The sequence below is a fragment of the Batrachochytrium dendrobatidis genome (genome assembly GCF_000203795.2).
Source record: "Batrachochytrium dendrobatidis JAM81 unplaced genomic scaffold BATDEscaffold_4, whole genome shotgun sequence".
NCBI classification, from domain to species: Eukaryota; Fungi; Chytridiomycota; class Chytridiomycetes; order Rhizophydiales; genus Batrachochytrium; species Batrachochytrium dendrobatidis.
The window spans coordinates 403,327-426,617 of NW_006281102.1; the positions used below are offsets into that span (position 1 = coordinate 403,327).

The window sequence follows — 23,291 nt, forward strand, 5'->3', positions numbered from 1 at the left end:
ACTAACTCGAATCAAATACCTGTTGCTGGTATTCAAAACCAGCATGATTATATGACTCGGTTTAAAAATCTACAGCCATCTGACAGTTTGGCAACGGCTCATTATCCATCAGCGAATGCTATGAATCGACCAAGCCATTCAAAAACGCAACATTTGAATGCAGTTTCGTTTACTGTACCTAAATCCTCTGCGATTGAAAATCGGCCAAAAGGAGGGCCAATCATCGCGTCTGGGACTGCTATTTCCAATCCGATGAACTACACACATGCGACAGGATACGACCAGTCATTTTTATCTGAATCCTACCTTTCAGCACCTACGTCACACTCATTACACCCTGATGTTTCTAATATATCCAATTCTATGTATGCAAAAAATATTGTCGCATCCACCACGACATCTACAGCAAACGAAGCACCCTCTCAACCCAGCTATCGCGCATCTATTTCATCTATAAGCACTAGGGATTCTGGATTAAGAGTGATTGGACCTCGACCCATGCCATTAAATATTGCACAATCTTTTTCAAGTCATAACTCTACGTCAATCCACTCACGTAACACTACTGGTTCGGATCAAACAATTCGGCGTGTTCCAGCAGCACCAACAAACGCATTGCCATTGCATGACTCGATAACCCCCAACACTGCAGTAAAAGAAGATTTGAGCGAGAGTCTTGATTTGGACATCAGTCATTTGATGCAAGATAGCACTATGGATGAAAGTGTTTCGCTTGGTGAGCTTGCAAATTTCCAGTTTTCGAATTCGGGTGGATCTTATTTATTTGGAATGGAGCACAACAATATTGGTAATATAATTTTAGTGATGATGTTGGATATGAAATAAGAGTATCTACACATGTACTTACTAGCAGCATATTGGTTTATATAGCTCCCATCCAAGAACCCAAACCTGCCTATTCATATGACATTTCAAACCGTGAACAATGGCGTGAAAGCTCAACAAAGGCACTGGTGGGTCAAAGATATGGGTTTGGTAAGAACGACATACTTAGATCAGATGTATGCTATTCACCGCTCGATTTTGACGATTCTGGGGAAGTGTCGATGGATACATCGTTGAGCCTTGATGCCACGTCGGATCATAAAAGCGCAACAAGTTTTCTTACTGTAAATGAGTCGGATACAAGTTTTGTAGGAAATGGATACTATTCAACCATGTTTGAAGAATCAGGCACATCACGCCCAATGCATCCGAATCAAAGTAAATCAAACATTGGGGATCATCATGCTAGTGAATCAAGATTTGTTCCAAAAATGTCGAATAGGTTTTGGTCAAAACCAGCAGTATTAAAAACCGAAGATACACAGGAAATGTCATCCAAGGATGATATATCAGCGACATGTATTCGGTCAGATCGTACAAAGGACATGAGACGATCGAGCATACTAACCATCAGCAGTACTCATGGCTCAGTAAAAGGACCTCGACTCATGCCCAGATAAAAATAAGATGTCAGCAAATTGAAATGATAAAATATTGATACAAAATAAAGAGTGTTTAAACTGAATACAGTGCTTGATGCTTGTGTAAACGTTGAAATGAATCAAATGAGTAAATCAGATGATTATGCAGTGCATTTTGCTAATAAAAAACAATTCGAGTTTAATAAAAGATAAATTCTTTATTAAACCAAGAAAGTCTATTCAGTCAGCAAACATTTAAACTGATTTCAAAGCAAGTCAAATAGTTTCAATTTACGTGAACACGCAGTAACCTGAACTGTTACCAAACATCTTGCAGAATGACATCGCTGTTTGGGAATCTACTATCGAACCCCTTTGAAGACCTTGTTGGTGGGTTGGCATCATTCTCATTCTGTTGACTGACAATTCACTTTATCTCTTCATGTGCTTGACCTGATTCATTCAAACTAACAGTGCGTTGGTATTAATTGTGCATGTGTACTAGACAAGGCCACATCTGAAAACCTGCCAGTTGGAACAGACGACATAGTTTCTAATCTGGATATTGCAGATAAGATTAAGAGCAAAGAAGTCTCTGCCAAAACTGCCATACAGTCATTCAAGCGTCGCATTAACCACAAGAATCCCAATGTTCAGCTGTTGGCTCTCAAGGTAAACCTCACTTACCATTGAATCATACTCGAGGCTTACTATCAGAAAACACCATCGTCTGTGTCCATCTCCTGGCTTCTTGCTATTTTCATCTATCAACTAATTTGATCATTGCATCGATGTTATACTTTTTGCTATTGGGGCGTTGATTATGCGTTTGGGCTATAGCTTACAGATACTTGCGTTAAAAACTCTGGCCATCACTTTTTACAAGAAGTAGCATCAAGAGAGTTTATAGATAATCTGGTCTCGATTTCTCGCTCTTTGGTATGTGGATTGGTCAACTATACAAGGGTGCATTTGAAATAGTGTTCGAGCTAGCCTAGTATTGACAAACCGCCACTGCATAACTAACATGCTACTTTAGATGAATCCTAATACTGATGTCAAGCAAAAAATACTGGCATTGATCCAGGCTTGGGGAATCACATTCAAGTCCAAACCAGATTTGAGTTTTGTATGCGAAATCTATGAAGCCATGAAAAAAGAGGGTAAGAACTATTGTAGCAGCTAGATGTCTAGTTCTCTCTATTAATTCTGCCGTTTTACTATGTATGCTAGGTGTCATTTTCCCACCCATTGATGCTGCAGATACTGCTGCTGCAATCATAGATACTCAAACGGTATGCAACTCTATGATTTTAATTATAGTGGTATTCACGTCAAATGGGGCACTTGTATTTATCCTGCAGTCACTGCTTCTTTGAGTCTGTTTTTCAATACTCACAGTCAAACTATAGTTTTAAGTCCATCCTTTCACTTTTTTTGGCATAGCCATGCATTGTACGATTGACAAGTTTAAAACAATATCCATCCATTATTTGATGAGATTGGCTGTTTATTGTATACTTTGGCATCCTCATTTTACGTGGATACGGCTGTAAACGGCAGTCATAAATTAATTAAGTTGATTTTATCCTACATGCTGGTTGTATAGGTGCCTGACTGGACAGACAGCGAACTTTGCATGCGATGCAGGACAGCATTCACTACATTCAACCGAAAGCATCATTGTAGAAACTGTGGCAAAACATATTGCAATGATTGCTCGTCCAAACGTATTCCGCTTGCACATCTTGGCATTACTGAGCCGGTTAGGGTTTGTGATACCTGCCATACCAAACTTGCCACAAAATCACCTGCAAATACCAACGATTTTGCCAAAACAAATAGTGCCAATAGCACAACTGGACTCGGTGCCTCATCCACTACATCAACAGCATCCAGTAATGCTCACGAGGATCTAGCCAAAAAAGAAGACGAGGATCTTGCTAAAGCTATTGCGGCTTCTCTTGGTACGACCAATGACAGTGGCGTGTCTTCATCTGCATCAAGAAAGTCGACCACAAAACAGTCTGTTCGATTTGCAACGCAGGATCAAGAATCTGACGAAGATTTGAAGCGTGCTATTGAGGCTTCTTTAAGAGATGCTGAAAGATCAACACCAGTCCAACGCAATTCAAACCTGTATGGAAGTCCACCCGATCATCAACAGCAATCCTCACTTTATGGCTCCGAGTCGAAAAGTTTTAGTGAACGGACCCCGACAGCTGTCGCAGTAGTAGATTCTTCTAATGACATCTCACCTACAGAGCTGGAAAACATTCGATTGTTTTCGGAATTGGTCGAGCGAACAGAAGCAGATATTTTATCCAAGGGCATTACTAATTTAAACCCAGCCCAACTACAAGCCTTGCTGACTCAGGTTTCTCCGCTTCAAGTCAAACTTCATTCCAGTATTGAGGTTGCTGCTAACAAGTACAAGACTTTATATGATATAAATGAGCAGATTAATGATGCCGTCAAATTGTATGATCAGTTTTTAAAACAGCGATTGACGTTTTCTCAGCAACAACACAGCAGTGTTGGTATACCCTATGGGCATCCATATCTGGCTGGAGTATCATCTGCCGCTGGTGTATATGCGTCGCCAAATACTCAACAGCAGCCGCAGAAACAATGGGGAGCGCCAGCTGTTGATTCGAATGCAGCATCTCAGCCCTATCAGATTCCTGGTAGTCTTTCCTATCCACCGCATGCTACTTTTATCCCTGGAGGCAGTGTTCCTGGGGTGCTTCAGCCAGTTCAGCAGCAGCCAGCATACCCGCCTTCACATAATTATGGACACCCGCCTTCAAATTTAGCACCCGGATCCCAGTATTCGTATGGGGCACCCTCACAGCCAGAATCTAATATAGCCCTTCAGGTTTCAAATGGAGTACCATATCAACCCCCTCCATCTGATGCTCATGTTGCTCAACCACAAAGGCACACTCAACAACCACCACAGCCAGTTGTACAAGAAGCACCACTGATTGAACTATAGTTCTAGCGATCCTTGTAGCAGATTATTATTTGAGTGGTATGCAGTTTATCAATAAAAACAAACAGTTGTGATTACATTTTGTTTTGGGTATCATCCCTTGGCTTTAATCGAAAATTCAAATGATTGTGATTCAAAAGAATTTAGTTATTTTTGCTCAATATATCTGTCCATGAAACATGCTCAAGAAGTACTAGATACTTGTCGCCAAACGGTGGCGTATATCGTCTTGTCGCAGCTTTGGCTCGTCTACTCTTAGAAACACCATATTTATTACTGCCAGAGTCGTCTATATCCATTTTCAATCGAATCTTTCCACCCAGGTTCGAGATACGTTGCGTCACTGCTGGCATAATTCCAATGTCTGCCAAAAACAGATCCCCATGATACTTGTGAGATCTCAAATGGCCTGTTTTCGCCATTCCCATGGCTATAGTCCAAAAAGACTGAATGTATGTCAGGGAAGTAGGACATCCAGTCGTAGCACTGATTCCACTTGGCATATCAATACTCAATATGCACGGTGCTTGAAATCTACCAGTAGGACTGTCAGTAGTTGTAGCGCGACCTTGACTGTGCTGGACAGGCGTGTTTGTAGAATAATTCGCCCATTCAATCATCTGAACAATGGCATCACGATCCTTTTTGGTGGGAAGTTCAGTCAGAGTTTGATGGCTACCCAGCATGGCATCAATAATGATATCCACATGTTCCATTTGAAAATTTGGTAGATCACGAGCAGACTTGACCAAAGTACCTCCAGTTGAAAAAAATATCTTTTTCTGGAGCGCAACGAGATGGATAAGTTCTGCTTCATTGGAAGTGCAACAAACTAGCACACGACACTCATGATTGACCAAATGTCGAGCAGCAACTAGACCATACGCGCCTGTTTTGTTATTTCCAACAAGAACAACAATAAAAGGCTTGCTGGAATGGTTTTCTAGCCTGATCCGGCTTTCACCGAGCGTTTGCATAGCCAGGATTGCTGCACTACGGCCACCGTTTTCAACCATTTGCTCGTCACTTAGTCCAATTTCATTTGCTATAAAAATTGTATTGGATTGATAAAAATGTTAAACAAGTTATAACGCATTTCAAAAGTAATCTTGAATTTACCTGTAATACATTCGATATCAAGCATCTCTAAAGGAGTCACCGTAGGCACGTAAATCCCTTGTTTTGTTTCAAAATGGCAGTGTTTTCCATCGAGTAGATCCGTAACCCCATCACGAAGGATAGATGGCTGGTTTGGCAAGGAATCAAATTGATCTATCCTCAATTCGCCTACACCACTTTTCATATTACTCTCATTATCTTGGTAATTTCCAATATTGTTTGTACTATGTACCAATCCATTATCAAATGAATTACGAAACGACCTGTTGGGCATCATACTATGCACATCACTCAATTGAGCAGAGTGTTTGGAAGATGTGGGCCCAGCCGAGTCGCTTTCTATTCCAAATTCCTCCACTTCTGCATTGTTTCCAGCTTCATCATCTGATGTACTGTTATCGTCAAGAACATTGTCTCGAAATGACATCATTGGCTGTGATTTATGCTTTGACATTTGGTGTTTTGTCAAAAAAGACTCTGAACCACCACACCCATTGCTAGCACTTCGGAGATTGTGACCAACAAGTCGAGCCTCGGGCGAGACCGTATCGTTATGGCGCATTTCTGCAAAGATGCGCGACTTGTCGAACTGTAACAATGAAGCAGCAAAATCAAAGTCCTCGGAGATATTTTGGGGATTTGTGTCGAATGTGACAGAGTTATCCGGTCCGCCATGATACTGCACCTTGTTTCGGTATCTGCCTCGCTGTGGAGAGGAAGAGCCATAATCGAACTATAGTGTAAATATACATCAAAAACTGTTAGACGTGCTTTAAGCAGATGGACAAAAAAGCTACTCAAAATAGACTTGCATTGTTTCTTCGCTGTGGACTGTTTTTAGATGTTGGGTTGTTGCCATGCACTTTGTTGGATCTTGGAGGCGATGAAGGCCAGTGAGAGGATCCGATAGACTGAAATTCAGAAACATTTTGCTTGTTGGTTGGGTTGCTTTGCTGATTGGCATTTTGCTGTTGGCGAGGAGCCAGTGTTTTCAAGATCTCTTCGTAAGTCTGCGGTTTTGTAGCAATACTTGGCTCTACCAATTCAGAGAAATGAATAGAAGAAACAACCTGAAATTGCTGCGATGCCGGCATGTCCATTGCTGTCGATTGTGAAGGCTGCATCTGAGATGCAATATTCGACGATTGCTGGTAGTGATGCTGGGGAGGATAAACTATTGGCTGCGATGGTTCATGTTGAGCGGGAGCAGTCGAGCCACTCTGCAACGGGGGTTCAAATGCAGAACTTGACTTGCGTTGAGTATCAGCACTCTTGAGGATATCCACATCCAGAATGTCCTTTCCAGCAACAGTGTACTGCTGTAGTTGATGCTCAACACCATATACGAGTAATTTTACTAATAATCCAGATTGCATATTCATGAAGTTGCATAAACACAGACAGTTTCCTGTTAGAACTATACATCATGGTAGAACAGTAATTCAAGGTTTACTCACCATTAGATAATATCAATGAAGGAATAGCAAGGTCTACAGTGGTGACTGTGCCTATAACAACTTGACCAGAGTGCAAGGTAACTTTGAGTAATGAACCTAAAAAGACGGACACATTGGGAGCATCTACTGCTGCCATTGAATTCTTAGAAACACCAGTAATAGTATCTTGTTTAGTTACTGCTCGTCAAGAGTTGAATCTAAAAAGAACCGAATTTGATATTCTCGAGCAGGTATTTTTCCAACTGCATGCACACTCAGATATAAAAGTTTATTCCAATCACATTCTAACTGCTGATGAGATCAGCGAATCTCTTGCTCACGCTAACCGATCTTCTGGTTGTCGAAGCATCATCCGTGGTTGTTGTGCATTGCTCACTGGTCTACCCACAGATCCAATCTTGACTATACCCAGTCCACGACATACTCGGCAATCCTTGCAAAAAAAACATCGTAGATGAGCCGGCACATCATGTTCTCGCTCTGTTGTGCCATGTACAAACCCTTTCACTAAATTTCATTCCGTTAGTTAGGAGTCTTGCAATTCTTGAATTTCAACCCAAACCATTAAACAATTCAATCAATCCAAAACTCACTTTCGCAAGTATCGCATCCCTTCTTGCCGACAATTGTGCCAGTTCCCTGACACCCTAAAAATGATCAATATTAGTAAATTAATGCTCCATAAAAAGCAAATCTGGTTTTATACGGAAAATAAAACACTTGCCTTTGCAAGGAGTGCAGTGCTTGCACTTTTCTGCCTTTTTTTTCGAATCGTGCCTCGCTGAACTGTCGTGACGGAAACCGGTACCTTCACAACGCGGACACGGAGTACTGACTTGATCAGCTAGTATCGGCTTACGGGTCGCCCCACTTATTCCACCGCTACCTGCATTTCCAACTGCATTTGTTTGGGATAACGGAACACTCTCAGATAATGTCATACTGGCAGCCATCATGGCATCAAATATGGTCTGATCAATCTGTACTCCAAAAATTCCCATCATATGTGGATGAAGTGTGGCTGGCTGAATCGCCATATGTGTTGTCGTGAGTGGACCCAATTGTGCTAGATCCGGCACCATCGGAGGAAATTTAAGCGAATCTGACTGCGAACTAAGTATGGTACCTCTAGTGTTTTGTTGCTGCAACAAATTTCCAGCCTTATCTGTGGCCAATGGATCAAGAAGAGTCCCTCCGGCAGTATTTGTAGCAATATTTCCTCCAGCACCTGCCAATAAATTTATGGAGCTGCTTGATGGCATAGCTTGTAGATATGACATTGAGTTTTGCTTGGCAGAAAGCGATGCTCTTCGAATATCTTGAAATCGTTTTGAATCCAGCACACCCTCTCCTTTGCATTCTATTATAAACATGCACAGTAAGCATCTGCACGTATATATTTATAAACTCTGAATGCGATTCAGTAACCAATCCTTTCATTCATCAAGGTGCACTAATCTATCGCTGAATCAGCTCGGCCCATTATATCAAGATATGCAAATCTTACCTTTACACTCTTCGCAGTCAAAACAACGCATCTGCTCAGCTATTGTGTGTGGTACAATGGCTCGTGGATTATGACTAAACCCTCTTCCTGTTGGTTTCCACAAAATAGCATGAAGTTGGATTGAGATTCAATCAAAAAATACAAGAGTCGAGATGTTATTGATGCTTTGAAACAATGTATACTCGCTCTGGACCAATATTACTCACCATTGCACCTTCTGCAGCCAATAACTCCAACAGTCACACCCGAACCATCACATACACTACACTCTGCACACTTTTTGCAACGCTGAGTAGCTGGACGGTCATGCTTGTCCAACGAGCTGTGAAAAAACCCAAACCCTACATACACCCGTCACTGATTAGCATATCAATATTACTCTCCTGACATCCTCTCCAAATGTTGAATCTGATAAAGATGAGATAGTGAATGCTCCGGATAGAATGAGAATATATTCAGTGTAATAGAGTGCTCACCATTGCATCGAGGGCATGCTCCTCTTACACTCATGTTGGCCAATTGCTTATACTCATCGAGTGTGGTTGACATGTTCAATCGTAGTTGCAGATTCAAAGTCAAGCTGTTTCTGCCAAAACATCAAATCTAAACGCATTTACAAATGAACTTTGCTTATTCCAGACTTTGTTGAATTGCATTATATTCGTATGGAATAACAGTAGTTGTAAAATGTGTGCAGAATCATTGCAAACAATGGTTTCATGCCAACAATTTGGCTATTTCAATCTACTCTTGGCTAAAAGTTGCAATAAAATGGAATTAAAAGGCAGATTTTAAACTCAATTTAAGCACTACTAATCTTGTAGTATATTTGTTTAACAATGAATATAAATTGTAAATTAGGCCAGCTCATTAAATGCAAAGGCACCGCATTTCAAGCCATTCAAACCATGCTCAACAACTGATCGGTTCTACACGGCTCAGTACACTTTAATAACTGAATCTGGATTATGCTATTCAATCTACAGTCGTATTCATTTGTAATAAAACACTTGTATCCATCTTGCTGTGACTGCTTTGCAATAAACAATGCTTGTACTTTTATTTCTTACTAGAATTGGATCATTTTAATCCACATTCTCAGTTCAATCAACTCAACACTCATACAAAATCAAACTATAATCATGACAAATGACTCTCATTTGACATGATCATGCATTGTACAATCACCAGATTCATTCATTACAGTCCGTATATTGTATTCAACTGTTTTCAAGTCTATACACACTCATGCATCTTACAGTCACGTTCAACAGTAACCGCACATTAGGAATGCAACTACTGTTTCCATTCTGGTTTCCATTCTGGTTTCCATTCTGGTTTCCATTTCGGTTTCCATTCCGATCACCACAACACCAACAAACTAACAGTTCAACCACACCGTGTTTGCACTACACTGACACGCACCACTTGACAAGACTGACTGTTTATTTACATCAACGTCTTTAATACTTCATCTTGCTTGAATACGACCGACATCTGCAATCCATTGCTCGGATCACGTGGTATTGTTTCATTTGAATCATTTCAAACTCGACTCGAAAATAAAAATAAAATGCATTTCCGATTATTGATATCAGCCATTCCATCAACTAAACGATCAAATCATCAGTTGTTTTTCAGAACACTATTACCCACCAATTCAGTGTATACATACTGCATTCAGTCTAGTAGAATGGATTCAAGAGTGACTAAACGACTAAAAGTATTTGACGAGTCTGCAAATACTGTCGTCAATAATGATAATCTTGGCTCAGACACAACTGCGCTTGACTCGATGCATTTAGACAAGCATGGTTCAGTTGGTTCAGCTAGTCGTGATCTTGCTGCAAACAATCAGCCGTATATCCAAAAAGAATCGGATTTTGGTATTTTGGAATATGTCAATCCACATATTAAAGCATTTACTGGCATTTTAAAATACAGGTGTGTTGAATCCAAACCTGAGCCATCACTCGATCCATGATGCTGACACAGACTTTACTGGTTGTTGTAGATCTGGAGATTTTCTTGTCAATGAGGTCGATCTTGATGGACAAATTATTCGATACAAGCCAGGATCTGTCAATGAATTCACCAATTCAAAGTCAAAGTCAACCCCAGAACTGGAGCCGAAACCGGAACTGGAACAAGATCCAAAGTCAACCCCAATTCCAGAGCCAGAGCCAGAACCAATCCCAAACCCAGAGTTAGAGACTATAATAGCACCAACAGAAACCGTGACAAACGAACAGGTAAGTGTAGATTCGATATGATGCTGAATAATTTATGGCTGATATATTTTAAACACGCATGCACTCGGGATTCCAAAGACCAAGCCAGAAACTGAAAAAGGATTTGAAAAGCTAGTCGAACAGCTGGCTGGAGATATCGAAACAATCAATAGCATCAAGCGTATGCTAGAATTTACCGAATTGACCCATGTAACGAGCAAGGTGAGTATCAATGGATGTTTATCGATTCGGATCTGTGGTTTTAATTTGTCACCAAACCACATATTTGATTGTAGCCCATTGCCGAAAAATCTACACGAACAGGTATCCACGATACGGTTCGTCTGTATTTCGGGACACAGCTGTCCACCACTACAAAAAATGGAACAATCGAGTTCCAGAAACTGAAACGAGGCATAAACAAGAAACGTCCATCCAAACCTGTATCCAGTAAAGTCGACTTTAATGATTTGGGCGGAAATTACTGCCATTTTACACTATACAAGGAAAACATTGATACCATGCAAGCCATTGCTAAAATATCCAAGTCTATTAGGTAATTTGGATATATTGTAGTCAGTGCAAGCCAGTACAAACTAATGCAAGCCAATTCAAGCTAATGCAAGCTAATGCAAACTAATCGTGACTAATACCAAATGCCTTGTTTATAGAGTACCGTCCAAACAGTTTACATTTAGCGGCACAAAAGATAAACGAGCCATCACAACTCAAAGAATATCTGTCCTGAATGTCAGGCCATCGGTTCTTCTTGGTGTCAACAAGCTTTTAGGCACGTCTCGTATTGGCGATCTCTCATACCACAACACACGACTGATGCTTGGATCACTATCAGGAAACCACTTTTCGATTGTGCTGCGTAACGTTGAAGCACAGTCAGATCAAGTCATACACCAGTCCATGCAATCGTTTAAACAAAATGGATTTATTAACTACTATGGCATGCAGCGCTTTGGAACGCGTTCGGTCTCTACACATTCTGTCGGAATTGCTTTGCTGGCTGAAAAATGGGAACAGGCCATTGATCTGATCATGTGTCCCAAGGCAGAAGGTATGCATTGGATCATCGAGTATGACTATAATGTGTATGGTTGCACGATATGCACTGAATCAAACAACTTCAAACAACTCGAAATACTGTATATCTAGATAGCGCGGATGTTCTTCAAGCCCGACTGTTTTGGAAACAAACACAAGATGCAGAAAAGGCTGTCGAGCTGTTCCATGCACGCAATCTGGCGGAGCGATGTATTTTATTTTCATTTGTAAACTCCAAGTGTAACACTGCCTATTTATCAGCAGTTCAAGCGGTACGTTTGCATGGTGTATAGTGTATATCAAACAGTGCTGTATATGGCATGCTGACAGTCTGGTTGTTGACACTGTCGTGACCGTAGATACCACGCAACTTGCGATTGATGTATGTACATGCATATCAAAGCTATGTTTGGAACCATATGGCAACAGAACGCATCAAACTGTATGGTCTCAAGCCGGTTGTTGGAGATCTCGTCATTCCAAACAAAGCGACGGTTGAGCCTAGGCTGAATACGACACATGTAAATGATCCCGATATTGCTCGTGATACGATTCAACCCATATACATTACATCCGAAGATGATGCTGCCAACTATACAATGCAAGACGTGGTTCTGCCACAACCTGGACATTGTGTTGTGTATCCCAAACACAAGGTTGCGCAAAAGTATATCGAGTTTATGGCCGTAGATGGATTCGACCCATACAACATGAAACGCAACATCGCGTAAGAATATTGAATCATTGCCGAGCTAAACTTGACATGATCTGACACTGATATTTGGAACATTAGTGATTTTAGTCTGTCTGGTGCATATCGCAAGGTGATCAGCGTTGCCACCAATGTAAACTGGTAAGTGACATCACTTGATTACTATCAGCATAGTGACGGCTTTATTGGACTGACACGTGTACTAGGCATATTCTTAAATACAATGATGCCAATGTACCGCTTGTTCAAACAGACCTCGACATTGTCAACCAAACACCCAAGCCTCAGTCTGTTCCTGGTAAGTTGGTCAGCCATTTGGGTATGGTCATCTCGGGTTTATTTACTAACATGACGATTTATTGTATAACCAACTACACTATTATTGTATGATCAACTACACCATTATTGTATGATCAACCGCACTAGATGGCAAGTATACTTCGCTTGTGGTTGAATTCACTCTGGGATCGTCGCAATATGCCACCATGGCATTGAGAGAGGTCATGAAATCAGAAACCAATTCAGGATTTCACACTCGGCTCTCGTCTGAAAAGCAAAACATACAGTCAAAATGACAATTGTGATTTGAAAATGCAAAATGCAAAATGAATCTATAATCATATATTTGTCCATTTCCTTAGAGCACCGATAAATCCTCTATTGATCATTTGCATCTGATCGTCATGAACAACAGTCAGTAAATAGCCATACATCACCAATACAAATGTCGACTTGCCTCGTTGCAGCCAGAGTCTACATAAGTCTGCATGGCTTCAGGCAGCCATTTTTGAATTTGGTCTATACGGGACTCATCGCTAGGATGCGTGCTCAAAAACTGAGGCATATTGGCACCTACTTGAGATGCACTCATTCTCTACCATATATCCCGGTATCAATGATGCGTGCAACAAACATAAACATCATGCCAATCAAAATATTGCAAACCATACCTGCCAAAGTTGAATGGCTGAACTCGGATTATAGCATGCTTTGGACATGATCTGGAGTCCAATATAATCGGCCTCGGACTCGCATTTTCTTGAAAACGGTCGCTAAACATGCAGTTCGAATCAACATACAAATGCAATAAAGTCTGAAACACTTGATCTGCAAAACACATTACCAGAATAGCGAGTTCCATAATCATGCCGCGAAACAGTGACCCATAGTCGGGTCCAAGAAATAGTGTAATGAGGATCTGCGGAATCAACAATAGTTTTCCCCATGCAAGTTTCTCTGCTGAATGACGAGCTACATGATGTGCAATCTAACCATTGGTATTGAATCAGTCATTCTTGGTATAAAAATCTTGTCCAATCAACCATTCTTGGTATAAAAATCTTGTCCAATAACAAAATGAGCGATTTAGCTTACCTCATGACCAAGAATAGTTGCAATGCCATCCTCGTTCATTGCAATAGGAATAATACCTGAAAACACAAATATCTTGCCATTGGGCAGAACAAATGCATTGGTTTGTGGATCGTTAATCACAAACACTTCCCAGTCAGGACTGGCAAGACCACTGGCTATATTCCAGAGTTTCAAGCGTCAACCATTTATCGAGTATATATTGAAATGGCTTGACTGTTCAATACCTTTGATAAGACGACCAGCAATTCTTCTTACAAAAACACTTTGAGGATGATAGGCAGGCAATATTGCATGTCGATATTCGTGCATGACAGCTTCATAAGTCTGGTTGCCAATCAGTCTTTCCATTCCAGGCGAAACATCGTTGAATCTACGACGTCCGCTGATTGGCACAGTTTCTAAATGCTCATAGTAGTATACTGAAAACAGTACAATACATCCACCTATCAGCAAATAGAATCGTTTAGACGGATAGATGCGTGGATGACCTAGATGATCTGTACAAGTCAGTCACTATTCATATTCTGGACTCAATAGACGGTATGCTGCAACACTATCAATCCTGACCGTTTTTGAATCTCTGGTATCCATCACTGGCTGTTATGGGTGAAACCAAGGTGGTATTTTTGGTAATTCGTCGACTAGGCTTGGATTGGTATTGGGATCTGAACTGAACGGATGAAACCAGTGACCGTTGTGAAATGGGTGATGCTAGTTGACCAACAGATTGACTGACAGGTTGACCAACAGATTGACCAACAGATTGAATGACCAATTTGTTGCTGATTTTCACAATGGATTGAATGGTTGTAGCCTGTCGGCCAATGCTCGAAAAAGTGCGAGTCAATAATTGTGGTAGTAAAGCCATGAGATGAGCTAAAGGGTCAAGTTGGATTTGGTTGGAAACCATGCATCAATCTCGCAACTAGCATCGAATGTTCATCTAAAACTGATCGAAACCATCAATCTGACCCAAACCAACTCGATCGAGGTTTTCGTGTTTATTGAATCAACGCTGACCAACACCATCAACAATGGATTACAAACGACTGAATGAAATTCAATCCATTTGATAAAAACACAACTGTCAATGGATTCTAGTCCATGTGATATATTAAGAGTGGTGTCATTGTCTAGACACCGACTAGTTGATAGTCCAACTATCAGATATAATACTGTAGTGGTAAATATTATACTTTGATATCGATTTGTATTCGTATGCAAACTGATCAAAACCTGGATGGAAGTTGTTTGATCAAATGGATGACTTGAAACTGTTATTTGAATAATCAACCAGTCGAAATCATGACCATATCCAACAACCGTGTTGATCTAAACCCAATAATCGATCGTTTAAACTATTTATAACAATAACAGCCAGCAGTTTATTTAAACGAGTTACAACAACATCCAATAGATTGACAGCTCAAGTATAGTGCAAATACAGTCCAACTACAGTGATGATGCCTACTTTTGTTGTTGGTTCAAACCAAATAGTTTCAGGAATCTGTCCTTGGCATGATGCATTGGATGCATTTGTTTTGGTGACTCGTCTGTCAATGGCACATCACAATTGATCCTCAGCACATTACAGTAATATTCATTCAAAACACCTGTATCTATTTTCAGTGATTGCTAAATATTCATTGCGCTTTCTATTACAAATCGACTATAATTTGCCAATTTCATCCAACTTAGTTTTCAAACTTGGCCATGTTTTTAACCCCTCAATCTCGATATATTTTATATGGCATGAATATGGAATCAGCACTAAGATCTTGTGGTATTTCAACACAAGCAATACACAGATTCAAAACCCTAAAATGTATTCATCAGCAACCACAGTCATTCGCTTCCACACAGTTACTCACCTGCATCATGTATACTTCGTCACCTCACTCCAATAGATTCTTGTTAGCACAATATTCAAGTCATCAGCATTACCATCGATTTGCGTCTGGCATTCCAGATAATAATCAAGTTAGCAAGAACAGTCCCTCACTTACTAATGAGTTTAAAATTTCTAAAAAAACTATGCAGTCGAAGCAAGTGTTTGAAGATTCAGTCGAGCATCATATACTTGTTTCTGCTCTGCATTTTATCAAAGATACCTCTCGCCTTTCTGACTTGGCTTCAAATGTATGTCTGAAATCATACTACCTATTGATTCAACTATTGATTTGCTATAAAATACTGCCTTTTAAGCTCATTATTTTTATTGTATATACAGGTGAGTAAATTTTCGTTGGTTTATCGGCAAGCAGCTCTTGGAGTGATAATTGAAAACCTTTATAATGCTGGAAAAATTGCCAAATGTATTCAGCTCTGCTCAGGCGAATCTGTTTCTGACTACCATATCCAACCCAATGGAAGGATATTTGATACTCTCATTATTAAAGCATGTCTCGAAGGCTCTTTCCAAGACATCCAGGTAGCAAAAGATTTGACCAAACTCGCCATACTACGAAAAATCAAACTAGGTACCCCAGCCATTTCCATTCTTATTGAGAAGCTCGATCAAAGCAATGATTGGGATAGTCTCCAATTGCTATGGAAGCATGTTATGCTTAGTAACGGATCAATTGATGACATATCTGCAAATGCCTCGATCGGGTTTCTTCATTTACATATCCACTTGGCAAAACAAATCCTTAATCCAATCAAATACGTTGATCTTATTTTAATGGAAGATTCTTCCAAGAGTGATACATTGTCTATTTCGTCCCAGCATCTCAAGGCAATGGATGAGCTGCTTCAAGCTCGATCGGTTGAGGACATGACCATGCATGCACTTTACATGCTTGTGCAAACGCTAATCCGTCTTAACTGGAAACACGAAGCAATGAACTTGGAAAGACTGGTAGTGATTGCCTATTCGAGTCACGGACTAAAGCATTCAATGTTTGCTGAATTGCGACGGTTTGTGAATTCATCGTATTCGGAGCAAAGAATTAAAGAGGATCGATTTGGAAAACGTCTTCTAGAGTTTGCTGGCGAGAATTGGTCCAGAGAGCAGTGGTATCGAGTCAGTATGAAGCTACTACATACCCTGATTGTCAAGGGGTGGGTCCAGGAGGCAGGCCAGGTGTCCAGAGCCATACGAAAACTCTACAGCAATTTGAATGAGCTAATCCAAGAAATCGGAAAAGACAATCTACAAAATCCCATGGCAGCCGTGTTTTTGTTACGGCTATCAGTATCTGAAAGCAGGCTGGTTGTGAAAAGGGATATTTTTTCAACCATGCAAAAACTGGTCCGTCAGTTGCAAGAAAAACACTCTGCTCAAAAGGTGATGGCATTTTTCGGAAATGCTATGCAGACTATTTATGGTGATGGAACAAATGCCAATGCTGTAATTTTATGCGATGCAATGCTGCAAGGAATGCTGGATACATTCATGACAAGTTGGGATGCAAAAGATATTTTTGAATTGGTGTTTAGGTATTGGATCAAAGCACCTTCAAGACTAGTACAGATCCTAATCCTTCATGTAGAATCGAAAAAGTGGACGGATATCTCCAAATCAATTCAAACTTGGGCTACTGACTAAAGAGCATATTAGTGCTATGAGCAGGCTATCATGCTCTAGTTAAAGAGTCGACACGACAAACGGACACGAGATTTAATCGTCTTGGCAGCAACATTCGAGTATTGGTTTACTCCAAAAGCTGGATAATCGATAAAGTTTATTGTAGATGTGTATAGAAAACTTGATAGAAAAGAGTTGGGAGTTTATAAAAGAAACGTGCGTATAATATCATTACCGTATTTTACAAATAAATCATGCCACCACCAACACTTTTCCCTACCCATAAGCTCGACCCCACAGTTGGTGGAATTATAATAGGTGGCCGGATAACAAAATGGTCCAAGAACGGAGTCAGTGTGATTGCACTCAAGAAATAAAACAAAATGCCAAAAGCAATCGAAAATGGGAGCGCTGGGAGAGGTTTTCTGTATACTGCTAAAAAGAAGATGGTCATACTGAGTCCTGCAGTTACAGCGACAATTGTTGACATGGTGGTAATCCAATCAAATAATGCTAATCGACACAAAGGTAAAGTAGGATTAGTAAGCTATTAGACAAAAAATATATTGGGCAAGCATTAAGCTACGGATTACTGAATGAAATCAGTAAAAAATACTTACATGCTCTGCCAACTAGTACACTGTAAAATACAAAATCTCCCAGACCCAGTTTTAATCCGCTGTCTTCATCATCATCCGTATCATCCACGACAGGAGGAATTTCGTAATTATCGTGATTGCTTGTATTGATTCCTGGATGATTCTGTCGAATATCGCCCATTGTTTCCAATTCAATTCCTCGTGAAGATAAGTCGGCTTGTAAGGGTCGTTCTTCCAATTGATCTGTTGTTGATAGATAGTAGGTTCCAGCATTGTTGTCGGGAGTTTCATCCCTAGCATTATATCCTGCGGTTGGGTGCTCAGTAGCTAAAGGCAAGGATGCTATATGTCGAAGTTGAGTAAATTCGCTTTTTTGATCTACAGCTGGAGATACACGAGATGACGGATGGTTTCCTGGCGCTGCCATAAATACCATTGCTATGAAGAAAAGATATGGACGTAAATAATGACAAGTCTATTAAAGATCATGCATACAATGGCAACAGCTATAGAATGCCAAAACATCAAAGGACATACCACTGTACAACAATGCCGCTGGAAGCTGTTGATCTTGAGTTTGTGCACTTTCTAGCAACAGACGCAATGGACCAAATGGACACAAGACCGCGATTAAATCCCAAATAGCAAGTAAACCCAACAAAATCCATGTGACCAAATCGGGCAGCTGAGAAAGTGAAAATGCCATCATGCTGCTCATAAGAATCAAGTAGCCTTGTTGGATGAAAAGCGGACCTTTCCAGAAGATCACTGCCAATCCAACAGCAACCAGGTTCCACAAAAAAAATGCAAAGCTAATGTAGTCAAGTGGTAAAGCAGCAACAAAGAGAAGTGTAGTTCCAAGCATATATCCAAAGTATCCCAAAAGAAGCATAACCACAAAAACAAAAATTCCATAGATAATCTGTTTAATTTAGCATGAAATATAGACGTTAATAACTTTAAATGAATATGACAGAAAATCAAACCAACAAGTACCTTGATTTGACCGTATCTAAACAAGCACATGATGATGATAGTAGCCACAATAATTTGTGAAAGAATGATTAGTGCGGTCATCAAGGAAGATGTATCTTGAGTTCCATTTCCTGAACTGCCAAAGACTTGACCAACGCTGACTGATGAAGGAACAGTAATTGGAACACTAAATAAAGTAGGCATTATTCATAGATTAGAATCCACCAGTAGCCATATTATTCATAAAACTTGTGATTTACCCAGTATCGAAAATAGAATCAACGGGATTAGACAGCTTCACCCATAGCACTGACAAAATAATGCAACACATAACCGGCTTGATGATGGTGTATATCTGCTTCATGTAAAACCGCATGTCCATAATCCGTTCTTGTTCTGTAGGATCATTTTCTGTAGCCAATTCAGAGTCATTTCCAATAATGATTGAAAAAACAGATATAAAGTTAGCGATATATGGTGTATTAGCATGCTTAACAAGCCCTTTTAACCTGACACAGACAGCCACATTCGACACACTGTTTTAACAAGGCATGCGAACACATAGGAAGACTGAATCAAGTATACATGTACTAGCTCCATCAACAAGGGAAACTCATTTATGGAGTAGACTGTTCCATGAGTCTGACTAATTGTGGCTATCGAGCTCAATCATCACTGTAACGTATATAAATTTTACCTCCAGTAAATCTTCGAGCGGCGTTTGAACTCGTCGTCATATTTGAAGACCCGTGGGTAGACGAAGCAGGAGCATTTAGAGTAGGTAGTGTCTGTCGTTGCTGCTGAGATTGTGATTGCTGATGGATTTGAGGGTTATTTGACAAGGTTTCTGAACTATCCGGTGGATTCTGTTGTTGTTCTTTTAGTTGTTGCTGTTGTAAACGCTCTTGTTGAATTCTGACGGACCCTTCACAGCAGGTCTTATGAACAGGCCAGTCTATTCTCTGGCATTCGACTGAGCAGTAGAATCTAGGCACAGTAGCAGTGGAGGCTGGTGATTGGTTGGCCCCACATAATGAGCACATGAACAAAGCAGGCTTACTACATACATCGCAAGTGGTAGAAGTAGTGGGATTATTATCACCCGTAGCTGGAGTGGCAGTCTGATGCGACGCCATGAAAGTGTTTAGTCCAGCTATAAAGATGAGTTTTTAGTTGATTACGGCCGGTAGCAGTTGAAATGAGAATGGAGTGATAAAATGAGGAACTGTTAGCAATCATCAATGTCATGTTTTTGAAAGTATTCGCGTAAATTTCATCAACTGCACGAGCGTAGTCTGCTTTTGGTAGCTGCGACTTGTCAAGTTGAACGTTTTTTGGAGTTTGGGTCTGATTTTGTACTATGGGTTTTTACTGTGAGTTTTCGTTATGAGGTTGAACTGTGGGTTTTCATTGTGGGCTGCAGGTTTGCTACAAAATGAAAGATAAAGGTTTCACCATCTTGATTTTTTTATAATTGTAATGTTGCCCAAAAACATTGCAGTTTCTTTTATAACAAACCTAAATATTAACCTCAACATCGTGCTCGCAAATTTAACAATATGTATTTCGTGTCTTGCTTCACCCATAAGTGTGTTGGACCAAATGATTGACATTGCCCTATATTTACAACCGTATTCACGTAAAATGAAACACTTGTATCTTACAATCACTATGTTGCTCCAGAATAAACAATCGTTACATATTCGCTGTTTTTGTACAAGAATGAGCATGGAGATCAATCAACTAATGAGTTCAAAGAGCACAGTGTTGTCCAGTAAGATTGACACCAATTAAACATGGCTGTTTATCATGTAGTGTAGTTTAATGTTTCATCTTACGTGAATACGGTTGTAATCGAGTGGATTAACAAGCTGGCCGTGTCAGCATGTCGGATTGTCGTCATAGTACAAAAGATACAAGCAATACACTTGCGTTATTCAAATCAGAAATCTACTGATATTTGTAAAACATCAAAAAGACAATCAAATCTGATTATACACAAAAGTATGAATGAATTGTAAATACTTTTGCAAAAACACGATATACTGATAGTTGCCGACATTTTTTATTCTTCACTCCATTCTCCTGTCCTTTATCGCTGACTGTAAACTTCTTTTCACAAACCTTGTCAGTTCATGGCCGCCACATAATCACTGCTATTGCTTGTTGTGCAGCTTCTGCAACACCTACCGAGTCTGATGCTACCAACTTTTCGAGCTTAACCCCATAATTGAAATGGATATGGTCAAATCAACAGGCTGCATTCAAAGTATTCTTTGACAAGGTTTATATGTTTTACCTTTTGAATGCCATGCTGCAACTGGAATCGTCCTCTATAGTCTTCGGCACAGTTTGTAATAGTCTATTGATTGGAAAAACATGTACATGAGTACCAATTGAAGCTGTAGATCATGAATGGCATTGCAATGAATACCTTGATGACATTCAGCAAAACAAGTTCATTGGTATCAGACAGCAGCTCGATTAGAATTGGCAATGCATTTTCTCGAACCATGACTCTTTTTGCGTCACAGTCGATTGTAATACTTGTATACGTTATGAATGGTATGAATAGCATGCTTAGTATACCATAACACTATTATACATGATCATGACCAAGTACACTTCAATCCATACTACCTCATTAACGCTCCTGCTGCTGCTGCACGCACATCCGATCTTCGATCGCTTAAAAGTGTAATGAGAACAAGAACTGTATCGGTTTCTGTTGCCAATCGTTTAGCCTCGTGAAAGAAACTACACATTCAATTGAATCAATGATGGATTGATATCACTAAAGTCGAATGGCGATAGTTTCTTACCTTAGCATCATGATACAGCGACACGCAGCAACCTTTATATCACCCACAAGACTTTTTCTTGCAATATTTGTGAATTGCTCCATGGCATGATTTTCAAGAGCAATTTTGGAAATCTCATTTTCTGTTTCAAACCGAATATAGTTGTAGCATGTGTTTAGCATTGAAACCTGAATCTCCATATTTTCAACAGATAGTCGTTCTACTATTGGCACAAAAAAACTATATTGTAGTGTGCTTTGAACGCCTATAATAAAATTCAAAATGAGAACACTCAATCTAAAGGTTATTTTCCAAGTTCCACATGCATACCTTGTTCTTGAGCCGTCACACTGCAGATAACATCAAATGTGTGTTTGCGAACCAGATCATCTGGATCGGTAAACTAATGCCAATTATTGCATGATTAACACTCACCTGGTCAAAACCTTATTTTATCAGCAATGATAATATCATTTCACTTGCCAGTTTCATTAGACACTTTAACGCTTCATGATGGATTATATCAGCACGCCCAATTGCGTGTCCTGAAATAGTACTTAGTATCTCTGTTGCTTTTTGGCGACATGTAAGATCATCAAGACTTAAAAATGGAATAAGCCTGTCTACTATTCCTGCATCAACACTTTGAACCACGTTTTCTGGACTGTGGCATAAATCTGCTAAAAATACTAATGCCTTTTGTCGAGAGTGCAATTTACCATCTTCAAGCTGGCTCACCTGGCAAGACATTATTGAATATTAATTTCAAATGATTTAATATTCCAAAGCAAACGAGCCAAAAAGTTTTTGATTAGACGGGTTGAAATAGAGTATATCATCCAGTATGACACGAGTATAATGGTTTGTATCAATAGCTGCTTACCAATTTGGGAATGGCTTGACGACCATATGCCAGATGACAGCGAGTAGGGTCGACATCTCTTGGCAAGACAGACACAAAAGCAGTGTCGGAAGCAGCAAGAGAATCAGTCGCGCCTTTGATTGAAAAGGTGCGAGACAACTGTCGAGTAAAGGCTACATCGAGTGATGAACGAGCATCCAGGGATATATCCTGCATGGATGAATGTGCAGTATCAAATGGTTTTTCTTCCAATGCAATGTCCATGTTATATGGTCGAACCAGATATGAAATTAATCTAAAATTAGACTAAACTCGATGCAAGAGTTTAATTTTGGGTTGACCATATTTAACCGATTATTTTGCTTTTCTTGAATCAACTTGACAGTAATTTGATGGTTATTGTCTAGTATTGATGGATTTAGTGTTTGAGTTGCACTTGGTAAGATTGTACTTTGTAGTCGCATTCACATAAACGAAATATTAAGAGTGTGATGAACAGTTGTAAGCGAATAGTTAGAGCCATCAATAAGAATGACATAGTTGGAAGCAGCGTGTTAAAGAGAATGAGATTGACATCAAGAACATTAGACAGTGTGTGTGATGGGGATCTTTACACGATCCAAGTAAGCGAGTCTGCAGTCTAATGC

At 39.9% G+C, this 23,291-nt stretch overlaps 8 protein-coding genes across 8 annotated transcripts; 3 read left to right on the forward strand and 5 right to left on the reverse strand.

Moving 5' to 3' along the window:
* Positions 1-1,750: 1,750 nt before the first annotated feature.
* Positions 1,751-4,500, forward strand: BATDEDRAFT_34756 (uncharacterized protein). Its single transcript, XM_006677935.1, has 6 exons — positions 1,751-1,817; positions 1,933-2,099; positions 2,268-2,366; positions 2,467-2,590; positions 2,661-2,722; positions 3,037-4,500. Exons 1-6 carry the CDS (start codon positions 1,766-1,768, stop codon positions 4,423-4,425), a joined length of 1,893 nt encoding a protein of 630 aa, XP_006677998.1. The 5' UTR covers positions 1,751-1,765; the 3' UTR covers positions 4,426-4,500.
* A 10-nt stretch (positions 4,501-4,510) lies between these two features.
* On the reverse strand, positions 4,511-5,204 carry BATDEDRAFT_36799 (uncharacterized protein). Its single transcript, XM_006677989.1, has one exon. The coding sequence runs from the start codon at positions 5,136-5,138 to the stop codon at positions 4,566-4,568; it is 573 nt and encodes a 190-aa protein (XP_006678052.1). The 5' UTR covers positions 5,139-5,204; the 3' UTR covers positions 4,511-4,565.
* Positions 5,205-7,314: 2,110 nt separating this feature from the next.
* On the reverse strand, positions 7,315-9,054 carry BATDEDRAFT_23893 (uncharacterized protein; the record flags this gene model as incomplete). Its single annotated transcript, XM_006677801.1, has 6 exons — positions 7,315-7,505; positions 7,592-7,645; positions 7,717-8,358; positions 8,506-8,592; positions 8,712-8,846; positions 8,982-9,054. The coding sequence occupies 6 exons, from the start codon at positions 9,052-9,054 to the stop codon at positions 7,315-7,317; spliced, it is 1,182 nt and encodes a 393-aa protein (XP_006677864.1).
* A 1,144-nt stretch (positions 9,055-10,198) lies between these two features.
* On the forward strand, positions 10,199-13,079 carry BATDEDRAFT_87819 (uncharacterized protein; the record flags this gene model as incomplete). Its single annotated transcript, XM_006678037.1, has 10 exons — positions 10,199-10,449; positions 10,520-10,757; positions 10,836-10,958; positions 11,033-11,292; positions 11,408-11,805; positions 11,904-12,064; positions 12,152-12,519; positions 12,586-12,645; positions 12,711-12,802; positions 12,931-13,079. The coding sequence occupies 10 exons, from the start codon at positions 10,199-10,201 to the stop codon at positions 13,077-13,079; spliced, it is 2,100 nt and encodes a 699-aa protein (XP_006678100.1).
* Positions 13,080-13,216: 137 nt separating this feature from the next.
* Positions 13,217-14,343, reverse strand: BATDEDRAFT_10620 (uncharacterized protein; the record flags this gene model as incomplete). The annotated part of the gene is made up of 5 exons (XM_006677681.1): positions 13,217-13,378; positions 13,455-13,556; positions 13,628-13,771; positions 13,879-14,033; positions 14,103-14,343. Coding segments are annotated over 5 exons (804 nt in total), but the record flags the coding sequence as incomplete, so codon positions are not given.
* Positions 14,344-15,756: 1,413 nt separating this feature from the next.
* Positions 15,757-17,428, forward strand: BATDEDRAFT_87820 (uncharacterized protein; the record flags this gene model as incomplete). The annotated part of the gene is made up of 2 exons (XM_006678038.1): positions 15,757-16,017; positions 16,109-17,428. 2 exons carry the CDS (start codon positions 15,757-15,759, stop codon positions 17,426-17,428), a joined length of 1,581 nt encoding a protein of 526 aa, XP_006678101.1.
* A 220-nt stretch (positions 17,429-17,648) lies between these two features.
* Positions 17,649-18,871, reverse strand: BATDEDRAFT_10859 (uncharacterized protein; the record flags this gene model as incomplete). The annotated part of the gene is made up of 3 exons (XM_006677705.1): positions 17,649-17,954; positions 18,041-18,222; positions 18,547-18,871. The coding sequence occupies 3 exons, from the start codon at positions 18,869-18,871 to the stop codon at positions 17,649-17,651; spliced, it is 813 nt and encodes a 270-aa protein (XP_006677768.1).
* A 2,243-nt stretch (positions 18,872-21,114) lies between these two features.
* On the reverse strand, positions 21,115-22,908 carry BATDEDRAFT_23898 (uncharacterized protein; the record flags this gene model as incomplete). Its single annotated transcript, XM_006677802.1, has 9 exons — positions 21,115-21,198; positions 21,281-21,343; positions 21,416-21,527; positions 21,622-21,738; positions 21,804-22,047; positions 22,113-22,185; positions 22,218-22,228; positions 22,262-22,520; positions 22,666-22,908. The coding sequence occupies 9 exons, from the start codon at positions 22,906-22,908 to the stop codon at positions 21,115-21,117; spliced, it is 1,206 nt and encodes a 401-aa protein (XP_006677865.1).
* Between the last annotated feature and the right edge of the window lie 383 nt (positions 22,909-23,291).